The sequence below is a fragment of the Caenorhabditis elegans genome, chromosome X, assembly GCF_000002985.6.
Source record: "Caenorhabditis elegans chromosome X".
Classification (NCBI taxonomy): Eukaryota; Metazoa; Nematoda; class Chromadorea; order Rhabditida; family Rhabditidae; genus Caenorhabditis; species Caenorhabditis elegans.
The window spans coordinates 457,611-475,319 of NC_003284.9; the positions used below are offsets into that span (position 1 = coordinate 457,611).

At 33.7% G+C, this 17,709-nt stretch overlaps 1 protein-coding gene across 1 annotated transcript; it reads left to right on the plus strand.

Annotated features, from left to right (window-relative positions):
* Nucleotides 1–3,040: 3,040 nt before the first annotated feature.
* On the plus strand, nucleotides 3,041–9,289 carry aagr-4 (Glycoside hydrolase family 31 N-terminal domain-containing protein). The gene is made up of 9 exons (NM_075704.7): nucleotides 3,041–3,138; nucleotides 3,706–3,939; nucleotides 4,470–4,808; nucleotides 4,852–5,497; nucleotides 6,442–6,864; nucleotides 6,950–7,141; nucleotides 7,444–7,789; nucleotides 7,851–8,037; nucleotides 8,924–9,289. Exons 1-9 carry the CDS (start codon nucleotides 3,044–3,046, stop codon nucleotides 9,171–9,173), a joined length of 2,712 nt encoding a protein of 903 aa, NP_508105.2. The 5' UTR covers nucleotides 3,041–3,043; the 3' UTR covers nucleotides 9,174–9,289.
* The last annotated feature ends 8,420 nt before the right edge of the window (nucleotides 9,290–17,709 follow it).

Here is a 17,709-nt window from a genome sequence, read left to right on the forward strand (position 1 = left end):
GAGGGAAGGGGGTGGAGGAGAAGAGGAACGAGATATGGTCGGAGAGAAAAAGAACGAAAGCTTCGGCAAGCACTGACGACGGTCAAGTTAATGCCATGGTCATCTCTTTTTCGGACTGGTTTCATCTTCATCTTCTCCCCCCTCAATGCCTATGGCTTCTTCTTGTCTACCGCCAACATTTTTCTGGCGGGACACACTGAAGACTCAACGCATATTATTGTGTTTTTAATGCTTTTTAGTTTTAAAAAGAAATGGAGAGAAAGATGAAGAATGGTCGAGTTATTATCCCGTTTCGTGTGTTTTCACTGAATTATGTAACATTTGGATTTCAAAGAAAACTTTGGGATGTAGTAAATATTCAAAATCTGAAGTACAATTAGACATAAAGTCAATCTTATCAAAACAGGCAACCCCACAAGATGCATATGCCAGGAGGTTTGCTTGAAATTTACGGAATGCTCTAAAATATTTTAGTGACATTGGGAAACTTCTGCAAAGCCTGCAAGAGATTTCTACTTTTCTGAAAAGTTAACCAAGTTTCCTTACTCTTGATTTTTTTGTGTTGGTGTTCGGTGGCTAATAATCGCAAAATCTAATATCAAGCTTCATCGGAAACAATTAAAGTGTTGCATATTACTAATTAGCAACAACATAGGCTTCTGGTTTATTACTTGTCTTGGCAAATGTTGGTGTAGACAGATCGTACCTAAAATCATTGTAACTTCGTTTGCAGTGACACAAATTGATTTTTCACATGCAAATTGATAAACCAGGCAAAAAAAGATAATCCACAGAGATCCCACAAACGAAGGTAGGCAGAAAAGCTGTTTAGTTAATTTTTTTATAAATTTTGAAAATTTTTTGCTTTCATTGGAATTACAATTTTGTTGAACATCATCATGTGTTACGCCTTCTCAAAACAGAAAATTTTTACTAAAAACTCAGAATATATACAATTTAATATTCAATACATTAATACAATTCTATACAACCTATTCAATTCAAAAATAATGTTTAAATAAAATGAAAAATCGATATTTGCAAACAAATATAACACTAACAGTGGTTGCCAAAAAATGTGGAAGTTAACGTTTTATGATTCTTTCTTGATGCATCCTCATTTAAAAACTTAGAGCATCGCCGGTGGAAATATAGTTTAAACACATTCATAATGATTGAAAAAGACGAAATATCATAATACAACAACCAAACAAATTTTAGATTTTCCATAATAATGTTTTGACAAATTGCCGAAATTTTGATGAATACAAGCTATTGAGAAAATCCAAAACAATGTCGCATGTTTCAACCTCTACAATATTTTAATTAAAATAATTAAAACAAAATTACAATATAAAAAAATGTAGAGAAAAAAAAGTTTTTGGTCGACTTCCAAAATTATTAGTGGCAAAAGCTGAGTAATTGTCACTATTTGACAGTAAATAAAAAATTTCAAAAAACAATTTGGAAAGTTTTATTATGATATTCGGTCGTTTCGGCACCATACGAATAGTTTGTAACATTTTCCCACTGGCGCTACCTCATCTTCAGAGGAGGACTAACGATTTTAAATGTTTAGACCCAAAATGTGATCAAACGAACGAATTTCATATTGAAACTGCTCAAATTTTTTCTGAAAAAAAAACTTCGGACCACTACGGCAAAGAAAAATAGGCTAATTTCGAGCTTTTAACTAAAGTCAGTCCCATTTTTCAGAAATTTTGAACCGCCATAAAAAAAAGTTGAATACAATTTTGAGAAGTCTAATTACGAAATTAGTTCATATAAGCACATTTAGAGATCATCATACGTTCAAAATCGTCTGAACCGTTAGTCCACCTTTAAAGGCAAGGTGTACTCATAAAGATGTTATCAATAGATTTAATGGGATCACTTCTTTTTATCAACATCTTGATTCTAATCTTGAGGTTATTTGGGTAAAAAAGGCAGATGTTCTGTATTCAATGTCTCTCTTTGAGAAATGTTTAGTTTTCTTCAAATACAAATAATAATAATATGGTTTGTTACGCTTGCTACTTTTTTTTATAATACATTTTATGTAATAGATGGCACTTTTCGAGTAAGAATATCCTAACTTTGCATTTTTTTAGTAGTTTTAATGTGACTTTTTTTATTTATTTTAGGAGTGGTGATTTTCTAAATTCAGTTTAATTTAACGCTCTGATCAAGCTATCGCTTTGACTAGAAACGGCTATTATACATGTTCAAAGAGGTTTTTAAGTTAAAGGCGGCCAGTGGGGAAAGTATTTTAATATAATTTTTATGGTGCTAAAATAACTAAATCTGATGAAAAACTGTTGACAATTTTTTGGATTAATTTGGAACATTTAATTCAATTCAAAAAATAGTGAAAACTCAGTTTTTTTGTCAAGTTTTTTGGAAGTCGTCGATCAAAAAAAAATTCAGTTCATTTCAATGTTTTAAGTACGTTGGAATATAAATACATATATTTATATCTCAACGTTTTACTGTATCGGTATGCAAAAAATGTTTCCATATTTAATTGTATTCCTGTAATATAAATAGTTTGTTTTTAATAATTTCCCCGCTAGCCGTACTTCAGCTTTAATGTACATAATTAGGTATACATATACATACATATTTATTTAATTGTATGGTAATTGCCGTTTTGTACCTCTAACTATGAAATAATAAAATGAGATTGAACCGTAAAGAAGACTATTTATACTTTTGTTTAGGTGATCTGTACATTTTCCATAAATTTTAAAACTGTTGTTATTTCATACGTGTATATATCAATTTCAAAAATAATTTATATACTCCACCAAAAACTTCCAACTCATCAACGCTTGTTTCCAAAAGACGGCATGTTTCCTGCGTCTCTATCTCGCACCGCCCCTTCATCTCTACAGGTCATGGACGTCTTCGAGTGTGTGTGTGTGTGTGAGTGTCTTATACATTCTATCCAATCCTTCTTCCCCATTTCTTTCTTGTAGACGTGGAACTTGACGCGTCGTTCTCTTTTTGGTGTTCTCATTAGTTGACTTTATATTTGCAGGTAATGTGGCGGCTGGTCGTCGCGTGGCTCCTGATTGGAGCACTTGATGCTGTCGATAGACAGAATTTTAAAACTTGCGAACAGTCGGGATTCTGCAAGTGAGTTGTTACAAAAAATTACATTATTTTCAACAAAACATAACTACCGTATTTCCTGTATTAGTGCTGCACCCCAGTACTCAACTTTGGCAGCTTATATCTCACAATCAGTTATCGTTTGTTCTATTCAAAAAATTGTCCACTAACAAAATATTTGTTAGTTTTTTATTCTTATTTCGTACTTGAAAATATATTGATATATTCGAAATGAACCGAGATATAATGTTTCAATGTTGAGTAGTCGGGTGCATTACTAATAGAGGAAAAACTCTTCTTATACTTGTTTTTAAAAATTGCTAAATAAGTTTGAAATAGTGTGCCATTTTCAAAAGTTCACCAAAGTTCTGAGATATTCACTTCACAAATAACTAAATTCTTGACTCTTCAAATATTCTTTGTAGCATGGAAGCTTAAGCAGAGTTTTTTAAACATTGTTCTGATCAAAAATTACTACACGTGTATATCCAATTTCGAAGTAAGCCATTCAAAACCGGTTCCAATCTTTTTCTGCTAGCATGCAACACGCGGAAGTTTCCACCACCTTTTTCTCCAACCAAATGTTTCTAGGCGTCATCGAGCGGTCACATCGCCAACTGGATATGAAGTTGTTGGTGATTCCGTGAAAACAAACGAAACTGGACTTCATGCTCTTATCAAGAACAAGGATACGACATTGCGGTTGAGCATTGTTGCTTTGAAGGATTCAACGGTCAGAGTGGTCATTGACGAGAACGATGGGGCTTTGAGAAAACGTTACCAACCATTGGAAGCTTTGGTTGACAGAGAGCCCGCGCAGCAAAAGTAAGAATATTTGCGTTGTGATAATCCAAAAAAGTTTGCCAGTTTTGTTACACCAACTACTCTATGTCATGAAAAAAAGTAAAAGTAAAGATTGTCCGTTTGGTTCAAGATTTAACAGGGTTACTGGTAGCGTTTATATCTCTTCTAGGGCTCCCATGAGGTCGCCGCAAAGGCGCCTCCGCCGGCCTTAGCGGTCGCCGCGCCGGACTCACGGCGTCATCCACGCCGCATGTATAGTGAGGCGCGTAACCGCGAACACACATAGCGGCGCGCGGCGTCGGCGTGAGGCCGGCGTGAGGCCCGCATTTCGCGCCTCACTCAGCTGGGAGCCCTAATCTCTTCTAGTCTTAATTTAGGCCGTACCGGGACTAGCGGTATGGGCGATTTACCTTTCGTGAACCAAATTCACTACCCACTTTCCGAGCCGGCTGAGCCTTTGGGGTGAGGCGGGATTGAACTCGCGACCTCTTGGATGACAGAGCTACACCACTACCATTTAGCCACCCGTGCCCCTTATAATTTTTTTTCAGAGTTAAGAAAATAAAAGAAGAAGCCACTGCGACCAAAGTCTTGACAACTGACGGAAACCGCATAGTCCTCCAACATAAACCTTTCCGCATCGACTTTTATGTTAAGGACAAGATTGTCTCCTCTATCAATGCCAAAGAAACTCTTCACTTTGAAGCTTTCAAAAAGAAAGTTCTGTTATCAGACAGAGAAAAAGGGTTCTGGGAGGAGACCTTCAAAGAGATCAAGGATACCAAGCCACATGGGTCCTCTTCTGTCGGGGTTGATATTGCTTTTGTTGGTGCTAAACATGTATTTGGTATCCCGGAACATGCAGAGAGCTATTCCTTGAGAGACACAAGGTAAGTGTTGAAAATTTTGATAATTTGAACTTTAAATCTCCAGAACTTATGAACCTTATCGCCTATACAACTTGGATGTTTTCGAATACGAAACTAACTCCCCAATGGCTCTCTACGGTTCTATCCCATATCTTGTTGGAGTTCACCAAAAACGGTCTGTTGGAGCACTTTGGCTTAATGCGGCTGAAACTTGGGTGGACATCGAGCCGACGACCGCTGACAAAGGTGGATTGTCAAAAGAGGTTCTTGACGCTGACACTAAACCTAGACAAGTTCCCCAGCATAATGCTCGTTTCTATTCCGAATCAGGCCTTATTGATGTGTTCATCACTCTTGGCCCACAACCAAATGACATTTTCCGTCAGTTAGCTGCTTTGACAGGAGTTACACCACTTCCACCAGCATTTGCTCTAGGTTATCATCAGTCCAGATGGAACTACAAAGATCAGAAAGATGTGAAAGAAGTTCACGATGGATTTGTTAAGCATGACATTCCATTAGATGTCTTATGGTTGGATATTGAACACACCGACAATAAGGCTTACTTCACATTTGACAAGGATGCCTTCGGAAAGCCAGAAGATATGATAAAGGATCTCGCTGATAAGAACCGCAAGCTAGTTACAATCGTTGACCCACACATCAAAAAGGATTCCAAGTATTACATTTACAAGGAGGCCAAGAAAAATGTGAGTTTATTTATTTTGGGAGTTTCTAGATGTTAGCTCGGAGATCATTTCCATTGAAATATCTCGCAAAAAATTTAAACAAATATTGGACAGATTTGAAAAAAGTTAACAGCATGAACATGCACTCAAAAGTTGTTATTTTCCAAATATACAGAAAATATTTTTAAATATCATTAAATATTTTTTACTACTATCTTTGATAAACACGGCCATGATATTTAGTTGTTAAGAATAATTTTTATCATCAAGTTATTGATATATTTAGTTATTATTGGTTAAGTTTTTTTTGCCAAAAATTGGTTTAAATGGACGAATTTTGTAATTAAACTCCTCAAAAAATTTTCAAAACCTTTTTATGGCGGTTCAAAATTTCGAAAACATCACCCTGATTTCAGCTAAAATCTCAAATTCTGACCACTTTTCCGTGTCACATCTGTCCAAAGATAACTTTTTTGGAACTATCATTATTTATTGCATATTTTGGTAGTTTATCTCATTCAATTTCGTTGTTTTAGGTACATTTAAAGCCGATAGGTAACCAATTTCGATGATTTTTGGTAACCTATCGATTTTAAATGTACCTTAATCGACGAAATTAAATGAAATAAACTACCCAATTAAGAAATGAACAATGATAATTCCAAAAAAGTCAACTTCGGACAGATGTGGCACGGAAAAGAGGCAAAAAATAAAGTTGCTTTTTTTGTAAAATTTAGTTTTTTTTTTGAAATTTTGAACCGCCATAAAAAATTTTTGAAAACGTTGTTTGAGAAGTCTCATTACGAAACTTGTTCATGTGAGCACATTTTGAGTTTATACATTCGAAATCGTCAGAAACCGTTAGTTCTCCTTTAAAAAAATTGATGACAACATCTAACTAGACATTGTTGATTACGTTAATTCAAAATACATATTACTTAAATATTTTTAAACTGAACATTCAGAAATACCTCGTGAAAGACGCCAAAGACACAATCTACGAGGGTAACTGTTGGCCTGGAGACTCCACATACATTGATTTCATCAATCCAAAAGCTAGAAAGTGGTGGTCTGAGCAATTCGCTTTTGATAAATACAAGGGAACCACTAAAGACGTTCATATCTGGAACGATATGAATGAGCCATCTGTTTTCAATGGACCAGAAATCACCATGCACAAAGATGCAAAACATCACGGAGAGTTTGAGCACAGAGATGTGCACAATGTTTATGGATTCCATCAACACTCGTCGACATTTGAAGGACTGAAGGCTAGAAGTAATAATGAAGTGAGACCGTTTGTTCTCTCCAGATCTTTCTTTGCTGGATCTCAGAGAACTGCTGCAGTATGGACAGGAGACAACAAGGCCGACTGGGCTCATTTAAAAGTGAGTTTTAAAATTTTATTCAATTTTTTTAAAATTGAAGTAAAATGTTTTTGAATAAATTTGGAAATAAACATCACATTTTCAGCAATCTATTCCCATGCTTCTTTCCCTCTCGACTGCTGGTCTGCCATTTGTTGGGGCTGATGTTGGAGGTTTCTTTGGAAATCCTGACGAGGAACTGCTTGTTAGATGGTACCAAGCAGGAGCTTTCCAGCCATTTTTCAGAGGGCACTCTCATCAGGACACGAAAAGACGGGAGCCATGGCTGTTTGCAGACGTGAGTAGTTTACAGTATGAAAGAATAGTTTTCAATCAGTCCTAATGACTAAAGAATCTTTTTTCTTCTGAATCGAAATGTGCAAAGAGATAGAAGAAATACTACAATTAATGAGCGAAAAAATACTACAACACTGTGGTGAGAAGTCCAACCACAACCTGCGTGATATTGCAACCTACGAAACTAAAGCTTAAACTAGTCATGATAACTTTTGATCTTGAATAGCTAAGAGTAGAGTGTGTATTTTAGTAGATATATGTATTTTTAGTAGATATACAAAACAAGTAATTTTATGATTTCAGAACACAACTGAAGCTATTCGCAATGCTATAAAAACCAGATACGCATTCCTCCCATACTGGTACACTTTGTTCTATGAGCATGCTAAAACCGGAAAACCAGTGATGAGACCATTCTGGATGGAATTCATTGAAGATGAGCCTTCATGGGATGAAGATAGACAATGGATGGTTGGAAACGGTCTTCTAGTGAAGCCAGTTCTTGAAGAAAAGGTCAAAGAGCTCTCAATCTACTTGCCGGGAAAACGTCAAGTATGGTATGATTGGGAGACCCACAAGGCACGTCCATCGCCAGGAGCAGTCCAAATTCCCGCAGAGTTAAACACAATCGGTCTTTACCACAGAGGAGGTAATATAGATTTTAAAATTGCATTTCTCAGCTAAAGTCTAAGAAACCACCCTATTTCCAGGTACAATCATTCCAAAGTTGTCAGAAGTGAAACTGACTACCAAGGAGAACCACGAGCAACCAATTATTCTCTACATTGCTGTCAACCAGAAAGGAGATTTCGCCAATGGAACAATTTATTTGGATGATGGAGAGTCGTATGCTTACGAGAAGGGAGACTTCGCATATTGGGGATTCACTTTCAAGAGGTAAGTAGAAATAATTTTCAAATTGAAATTTTGAGAAAGGTGGGGAAGTCACTTAGAGACTGAGTGGTAAATCTGAAAAAAACTATTCGTAATGAAGCATCACACAAGTACTGGCCCCACATATAACTACATAGTTTATGACTTTTAACCATTCCGGCGTAGGTAAACAAATCTGTGTTATGCCTGCGAAAGTTACACATTGTTAGGCATTCTTTTGTTAAGGTTTAGGTTTAGACTTAGGCTTAGACTGAGCGGGGGGAAGAACAGAAAAATAATAAATATCAGAAAACTCAAGAATTCCGAAAAAAAAATACACAAAAACTCGGCATTTCGTGTCTTCTTTCTCCCACCTTTTTGCCGGAAGGCGAAAAATGGCGATAACTAGGCGGCAAAAAGGTGGTAGAAAGGTGGCAAAAAGGTGAGAAGAAGGTGGCAAAAAGGTGTACAGAAGGTGGGAAGGTCAAAAAACGGCGGATCCACTGTTTTTTGGGCTTCCCACCTTCTGTACACCTTTTTTCCACCTTCCTCTCACCTTTTTGCCACCTTTCTACCACCTTTTTGCCGCCTAGTTATCGCCATTTTTCGCCTTCCGGCAAAAAGGTGGGAGAAAGTAGGCACGAAATGCCGAGAACCATCCAAAAATTTCCAGTATTTTCTGTTTTAAAATTATATGTATCGATAAAAAATTTGTTTAAAAACACAACAAAATAAATTCAAATATGATCAAATCAAGATTTCGCAATAAATTTCACGTTGTTAATTTTCGGGATGTACATTTCCAGGAAATTATTGTATTTTAACCAATAAGGCTCTCTTTTTAATTTTCTCAGTTTTACTTGACATTTAAAACTGCCATTTTTATTCAGTTTATTCTATTTTGTTCCAGAGAACACGACTACTTGCACACAATCACCAACAAGAATCTTGACAAGAAGGGTAAATTTGACAGTGACGTCTACATTGACAAAATTGTCATTCGTGGTGCCAAATTCTACCCAAGAAATGCTCACATCTTCCTTGACGATTTCTCGCCAGAAGACCTTGAATTCGAGTTTAATCGTGACAATTTCTTGATGGAAATTGCTAATCCAGGAGCTTTTGTCACCAGAGAGTTCAGAATTGATATTCATTCTTAATTTATCAATTAACTAGAACTTAAATAATTTAAGTTTATCTATTCTCATCATAATTTACGGTTTTTCCTATTTTTTCTCCATCTTCTTTAAATATAAAGTATAGTTGTTTGGTCAAAAAATGAAAGGGCAATATTTCATTTTCCGGGTTGGGAGAACAGTTGTTTCTAAATTAAATGATTTGAAGCGAAAGAAATGTCGTTTAAAGTTTTAACTTGACATGGTTAAAACGACCGAATATCATAATAAAAAATTCCAAAAAAATTTCGATTTTTCATAATTTCCAGTCAAAGTTTTGGTAAATTGCCAAAGTTTTGAAAAAATGTGACTTTTTGAGGAGGGGAGGTGTAGAATGTTTTAATACAAATTATTAAAACACAGTATGAAAAAGGTAGGAAAAAATACTATTTTTTGGTCGACTTCAAAAATTATAAGTGGCAAAAACTGAGTCATTGTAACTCTTTGACAGTAAATAAACAAATTTCAAAAAAAGTTTTGAAACGTTTTTTTAAACGATATTCAGTCATTTTGGCATCATAGGACCCCACGGTTAAGGAAAATCAAATCATTTTCAATAAATAATTAGTCTTATCAATTTCCCCCGCTTGACCCCTTATCATCTCCCAGTGTCGATATCCACTTCAGCGCGTTGTAAAATTGCGGAGTGGACAACAAAAACAAAACTCAAAAAAAATATAATGACCATGAGATGGAGGTCTCACTACCAAAGGGATAGGCATCGTTAATGAGCCGGTAAAACGAGAGGTTGATAAATATTGCGTCGTTTGGGAAGAAAAAAAGGAGGAAAGGGTGCAGATGGTTCACACGTGCTGCATCTTCATTTCCACACCACATGGGTGGTAGTAATGATTTGAATTTGGTTTTCAATTTGGCCACCATCATCATTAGCAACGCATGACACATCAAGGTTAAGTAGGTCTTGAAATGAGTCATCTCATACAACACACAGAATCTCTTGAAGCCTCATGAGTTGATGATAAATGCTCCGGTCCTAACTATAAAACCACCGGCTTGTCTCATATTTTTGAAGAAGTTCATTATTGTTTGGTTCTATGTAGGATTTAATTAAATTCTAAAATCTTTTGTCTCAGTTTTAAATAGAGTATTAATGTTTCAATTGGTTATAAGTCTAATAGGGACTGAAAATGTAATTGATAGTTTATTTTTCGATTTCAAAAAAGTATAATATAAAATATTTCAATAATACACCCTTCTTAAATTTTTTTTTTGTTTTTTATTCAGTTTTTCGAATAAAAAAAGTCCATTAGCTCGCAATTTCCGGTAGTTTCTCAATAGTTCAAAAACATTTCATTTATTTGTTTTTCTTTTGAGCACAATTTCCCGCGGATAGTAAAGTTTATATTTTTCGCAAATTCACTCGTGTCTTATATTCCCATAAAAATGATCTACCAAAATTAGTGTACGAGGATCAAAAATGAAAAATAATACAAATCAGTATTTGTATATAATAAAAACGAAGTTTTTGCCATTAAAAAAACAAATTCAAAGCTCGTGCAATAAATTTTTGAGCGTTTTTTTAGAGAAAATCAAAAATATATTTGATTTTTGAACCATGATTAAGTTTTGTAAGACCACAAAAACATTGTTTGCTTTTCCAGCTTCACAAGTTTCTGCATGGTATCCAAATGAAAACGGTCTCTGCGTTCATTCATATGTTAGAATAATGTTCCATAAAAATTATTCAAAAAGAAAAATGGACCATTTTTGGCCTTGTAAAATCGTTTTTCGCAACTGAAAAGCGACCGGAATTTATGAAAATTAATTTTAACATACTTAGTTTTAAAGCTACATAGTTCTCCATTTTTCATAATCGTCAAACTCAGATCATTCTGTTCATCCCATTCCGTCCGTTTTCCAATCTTTTCTAATTATTATAATTATATATTTCCTTCCATTTACGTCTTTCTGGGCCAGTTTGTTCCTTTCCCTCATATGTATTACTAATATCGAAAGTGTGAAAGTCACCGTTTTCAATTAGAGAAAAATAAGTTGGAAACGAAATAGGTCATGCAGGTAATAGTTTTAGAACTTGAATATAATATTAGGGTCTTTAGGACATATATCTAATAGATTTAGATACACTTTTAAGACTTCGATCTTTCAAAATTTTGATTTATAATATGATATAATCATTTCTCTGTTTTTCAATTTTTTTTTCTTACTAAAAAACAGAAAAAGTGAGGTGTAACAAGTGTAAATGTTTTTTAAGGTAAATTTCAATGATTTGCTTTCTTTTTTCTGCTTTCCAACTTTCAAAGATTTTGATGTTTTATTTATCTCACTGACAACGCTCTTAGCTCTGTCAAAATTCCGGAAATTACCACAAACCCCACCAAAACGTTGAGCGAGCCCCTTCAATGCGTCTTTCAATTTTAACAGGCCTAATAAAGTAAACTTGAATATCTTTGATCTGATGAAACATAATAAAAAGTTTCAAAAATCTCCGAAATAAATAACAAACATCAATCTCCACTCATTTTCCCTTCCTCCGCAAATTGTTACTCCCCCCCCCCCTATGTCTCTCAGCTGTCAATTCCCCCAAGAAGGCAATTTTCATCAGAAACATTTGGTATCTCAAGTCTCCATTTCCTTTAAAAAGTCCGTGTATATTCTTTGTTCAGGTCCCATGGGTAGAACTCTGTCTCTCTTTTTGTTTCCCATCTGCCGCCTCTTCATCCCAATTTTTTCCATTGTGCGTTTCTTGCTTGTTATCATTTTCAATGAAGTGGTGGCGGTTAGCGGCAATTTCAAAATGTATAAAACATCATTTTTCTACTTGCTTATATTTAGTTTTAGTCTGATTATATTTAATTCTACTAAAAAATACCAAAATGATTTCGTATTTTAACGTAACATGGGTTGTGCACTGAATTTGTGCAAATATTATTTGAAACTAACTATAATACATTACCTATTGGGTAGCGTTTCCAAACGAATGTAGCATCAGTGGATAGCTGATTTTATGTACTTTTCAAACCTACAAGACTGTTTTTGTCGCGGACATCTAGAACTTGAGATATTTGCGACCAAAGTTTAGTGCTCATTTCAATTCACTCCCTTAAAATCTTCTTTTTACTTTTTGCCAAATCAAAATTGCCGTTTTCTGTCCGAATAGTGTGTGACTTCATCTCATGAGCAGAAGGCTGTGGGTTCTGTAACTGTGACAAATAAAGTTTCACTTTTAAATCAGAGAAAAAATCAAGAAAACCCAACGAGTTTTACCAGAAAACGCAAAAATGTCACAAAATGACGTCACTCATTTGCGCGCGAATTCAAAAATAGGTTGACCTTTTTTTAAACCAAAATTGAAAAAATCATAAATATTTTGAAGTTAAAAAACAATTTTACAGTTCTATTCGGCATATTGGGACTGTACTTTGTCATTTAAGCCAAAAAACTTACAAACTTACAAAGGTAGTTCACTTTCTAAGAAACAATGCAATTTTGAATGACAATGCTGGGCTGTGATGCCAGAAATTGACAAAACGATGACATTAGAATTCTGAGTGAGCTTACGTTAGGACCTGACATTTATTTTCTAACTTTTACATCCAAAAAAATTTGAAAACCTTCCAGAATGTTTGCCTACCCCTGAACATTCTTTGAGTCATCAATAGTTGAAACAAATGGGCCCAGAAAGTAGTTTTGAAGAGCGAAAACGTGTTAAGTCTTACTGGTTGAAACCGGAACATGTTTTTCGTAATGGCTCCTGCTCAGTTTTTACTAGAGTAGCGAAATGTTACTATCAGAAGAAAATTCACAGCATTTTCCAAAAAACAGTTCAAAACAACATATTTTTGTTTTCCTCAACAAAATTACTACTAAAATAAGAAATAACCCACCGTTTACATCAAAATCCCCATGGAGTATGAATTATGAGAAACACATCATCACTCACGATGCTTCTCAACCCCCTTCTCAATGTTCCCAGGCAGTTTCATCTTGTAGTGTTTACTTATCCGCCCTCCCCTCGTCGGTTTCTGAAGTTTTTGTTGTTCAATTCCCACACACGCTGTTTGGTTGTGTTCGCATACATTTTTCACAAACATATTGAATTAGATACTTTGTAGCTTGAAATTTTAAATTTTAAGGTTCAAGAATATGTTGACTGATTGAGCATGTACTATGCGAGATCGAGTTATAGCCATTCAAAAACAGTTCTAAATTTCTAATTTAAATCAATATAAAGCATTAAAATGTGATGTAGGGTCTGTAGGTCTTTTTTCCTTTTAATGTGAGAATACTTCAGGAAAATTTATTAATGTTTTCTTAGCTTTTTAATGATTATTTCAAAAAATAAAGAGGGTCGAATTATTTTTGAATTCACGCGCTGACGTCACTGACGTCATTTTTATTTTAAAAGTTTTTCGTTTTACGGCCAAACAAGTTGGTTTTTCTTTATTTTTTCTTTGTTTTATATTTTCAAACATAATTTGTCAATTTTTCAGATACTTTTCCGTCAAGAAAACTTGATGTTTGCAAATAAACTTACCAAAACTACGAAATTGGCCAAAAAATCGATTATTCAAAGTTTAAAATTACAATCAATGAAAAACTGAAAATAGATATATTAATATAGCCAGAAAACACGAAAATGACAAAAATGACTCAGTACTTGAAAAAACGCAGTTAAAAATAGTTTTCACTAAAGAATGAAAAATTAAAGAATTCTACATTTAAAGGAATTCTGAATTTATCATGTACATTTTTTTAATGATTCTGTCAGTACTTTTATCCAATTGTTTTTCAAATATTCTTACACTTTCACGGCGGCGTTAATACTCTGAAACTGGGGTAGTTTATTAAACTTACTATACCAAAAATTGGTTTGGTCAATTTTCTTAATGAAAATGACCTTGAAAATTGAATTTTTCTGAATATGAATTGAATTTTGTGTTAATAAAACTATATCCGGCGTTTCTAACAATAAACAAAGGTATATATTTGCAACAGGCAATTTTGCCAATTTATCGAAAATTTTTATTTTCAGCAAACTTCCGATTTTTTGCCGGATATCAGATTTGCATTGTTTAGAGGGATTTTTCATAAGGCGGTTACACTTAAAACTGTGCCTTTTTGAAATTATTTTTCCCGTTTCTTCAGATATTCTTATAGAATTTGCTTACTTTTCAAAATAGATGTGGGAACACTCATAAAATGTTTACAATTTTGCCGATTGAAATTGAAATTTTCAAATTTCAAAGAAAGTGTGAATTTTCGGTAAATTCGAAAAATTGGCAATTTGCCGGTTTACCGATTTGCCGGAAATTTTCAAATCCGGCAATTTGCCAATTTGCCGATTTCCCAGAAAATTGTTCGCTGCACAGCCATGTATTCCATTACAGTCACCCCAGTAAATGCTCTCAATTTATTCGTTTTTTTTCAAGATTATTTGCTCACAAACATCTAGGATTTTGCCAAAAAATACCAATGTGCTATACGTTTTTTCTAAAAATTTTATTTCAGATTAAAATTTTCCTGCTATATTCCTTCTTCTCACAAAAATATAATTTGAGAAAAAGAAAACGAGCCACAAACAAAGATGTTCAACGAAATATATCATGCATATTTAACATTGTCTCTAAGTTCTCTTCTCCCATCTGTCAATGTTGTCTACACCCGTTCTTAACTAATTGGGACATTTGGACCAACATGTAATTTGTTTCTGGAAAGGAAACACAGTTTTCTGGCAATTTTTTCAAACTTTGTTTCATTTTCTGAAGAATTAATTTTTAAAAAAATTTTGAATAACTATTTCAAATGTTTTATTTAGAAACTGGAGTGGTGGAATGTTTTTCAAAATATTCAGACAAGCTTAAATAACCAAAAACTAATATTACAACTGGAGTGACGCCAGTGGAAATTGTTAAAAACTACTCCTAATGACCGAATATCGATGCCGAAATAACCCAATATCATAATAAAACTTTTAAAAAAATTTTTGAAATGTTTTTATTCACCGTCAAAAAGTGACAATTACTCAGTTTTTGCCACTCATAATTTTGGAAGTCGACAAAAAAAAAAAGGTTTTCCTGCATTATTTTATACTGTAGTTTTGTTTAAATTATTCATATTTAAACATTGTAGAAGTCAAAACAGGCGAAACTGCTCTAGATTATCTCAAAAGCTTATATTTTTCAAAATTTTGGCAATTTGTCAAAACTTCGACAGGAAATTTTGAAAAGTCTAAAATTTAAATTTTTCGAGTGTTTTATTATGATATTCGATCATTTTGGATTATAATAAGTGTATGTAGACGAAATCCCCACTGGCTCTACTCCACCTTTAAGAGCAATTTAAAAACTTTTTTTATGGAAATTCAAAAAGTCTAACAACAATTTTATCATTATTATTATTCAAATATCTCCTTTTTGCACTTTTTTTGCAAAATTTGAAACCGCATTTAGTTATTTTTTTTAAATATATTTTAAAAAAATTATGTTTACCGGCTAGAGAACTGCAACATCTAACATCAATTAATAATATTAAAAAAATGCTAAACATTCACAAGACAACAAACAATTTTCATTTCAATTGACAAAATTATTCGAATAAAACAACAAAATACGATTAATTCCGAGGAAAGAAATCCAAAACAAACGTAATTATTACTCTTTGTATAATTGTTGGCTGTCTTGTTATTTCCTTCCCTGACGACTGAAAACAATAGACTAAAGCTGTTAGAAAGCTCAGCGAGCAGGTGTCTATGTAACTTCTTTTTTGCTAGTTGAACACCTCATAATCGTAAAAGTTTATTTTAATTGTCGATTAGTGGTTTAACGGTTTGAAACAGACGCTAGGATGCGTCCATTTTCATTGCGAAAACCAATAAATCGGTTCAATTTTCGACTAGATCTCATCAGTATACACTTTCTAAAACAAAGTTTTTGTACAGAATGAAAGTTTGCTATATTCCAGTACTACTTTCAATTATCATGTTTTAGTTTTATTTTTTAAATGTAGATTTAACTTGACTACTTTGCTTGTTAGATTTCTTCAAGTGTAGTTTTTAGTCTTTAACCAGTCCAAGTGCTTTTGAATTGAACAAAATTGCTCAACTGTTTCAAGCTGAAGTGCTCAAAATGCACTCTACCAAAAGAACGATTGTAGGTTTCTTGGTTGTGTCAAAAACATTTTAATCAACTAAAACGAGACGCCTTTCCATTTTCTTTTGTGAGAAAGCGTCCAGCTTCCCCCCCAATTCTTGCCAATTTTTGACTGTGCTCTCCCGCTGCGAAGGAGACGAAGAAGTCATTTATTGCCCCCGGTCATAGTGATGACCTCTCTCGCATTCATTGTTTTACCCTACAACTTTTGATGTCGTCTCATTTTCTTCTTGTTTCTACGCGCACTACCATGTGGGGTTAATTGAAACATGATATTTTGGTATTTTTATATTGACTACAGCTGGGGCTGCAAACTTTTGTTAATTCGGGACGTTTTCGAAAAATTTTTGAACTTTGTCTCAGGCTTCTTTGCCTAAAATTCCAAGAAGAATGTTTGTGGACAAATAAACCGTTTCAAAACCTCTAACGCATCAGGTAAAACTAGTTTTTGGGGAATGAAAATCTTGTAAAAAAACGAGTGAAAAATATCATTGAACCATGTATATTTCAAATCCAAAATTTATGTAATAGGAGTTCCGTAATGTTTTGTTCTAATTTTTTGCTTATCGTGAAAATATATAATAGTTTTAGAAATTTAAAAAATTTTGGGTTTACAAAATATTTTTTTGATAAAATTAAAGAAATTTCTTTTAAAGGTGCAGTAGCGCCAGTGAGGAAACTGCTAAAAACTACTCCTAGTGTGCCAAAATGACCGAATATCAAGATAAAACGTTTCAAAAAAAAGTGAAAATTTTTAATTTACTGTCAAAAAGTGACAATTGCTCAGTTTTTGCCACTCATCATTTTGGAAGTCGATTCTTTTTTGGAAGTGGGGGTCGGACCATGCGACATGACTTATATTTCCTGATAAGCTCATATTTTACAAAGTTTTAAAAATTTGCAAAAACTTTGACATTAACTTATGAAAAATCAAAATTTTTTTTGGAATGGCCTATGATTATCTGTCGTTTTGGATCATAATAAGTGTATTTGGTACGTGTGTATTAGAAAAACGCTAAATATGAGAAAAAATTAATTTAACTCAGCTCATTTTTATTTTAAATCAAAATTTCCACTGGCGCTATTCCGCCTTAATTGTTCAAGATATGACAAATCCGTTTTAAAGCAAGTTGCAGCAATTCAAAACTCTGAGAATGTGCTAGATAATTCAATAAAGATATTGATTTTTGTAAATTTAAATAAATTTAAATTAACACTAAAAATAGTGTTAATCCAATTTTTCATTTGAAAAAAATCTTGAAAAAAGTCAATAATTTTTTAAAATTTTATCATGCGCATTTGTCTCTTCAAATTTGTGGCTGAGAGATGATTGAAACACAAAAAAACGAGAGGGAGAGGAATCACAAAAGAACGTCCTTTTGTCTCAAAAT

Excerpts from the sequence above, each read along its gene's own strand:
- aagr-4 (NM_075704.7), top strand. The coding sequence starts at position 3,044 with ATGTGGCGGCTGGTCGTCGCGTGGCTCCTGATTGGAGCACTTGATGCT. Across the intron at positions 3,940-4,469 it reads AGAGAGCCCGCGCAGCAAAA|AGTTAAGAAAATAAAAGAAG; the intron begins GTAAGAATATTT and ends ATTTTTTTTCAG. Across the intron at positions 4,809-4,851 it reads TATTCCTTGAGAGACACAAG|AACTTATGAACCTTATCGCC; the intron begins GTAAGTGTTGAA and ends TTAAATCTCCAG.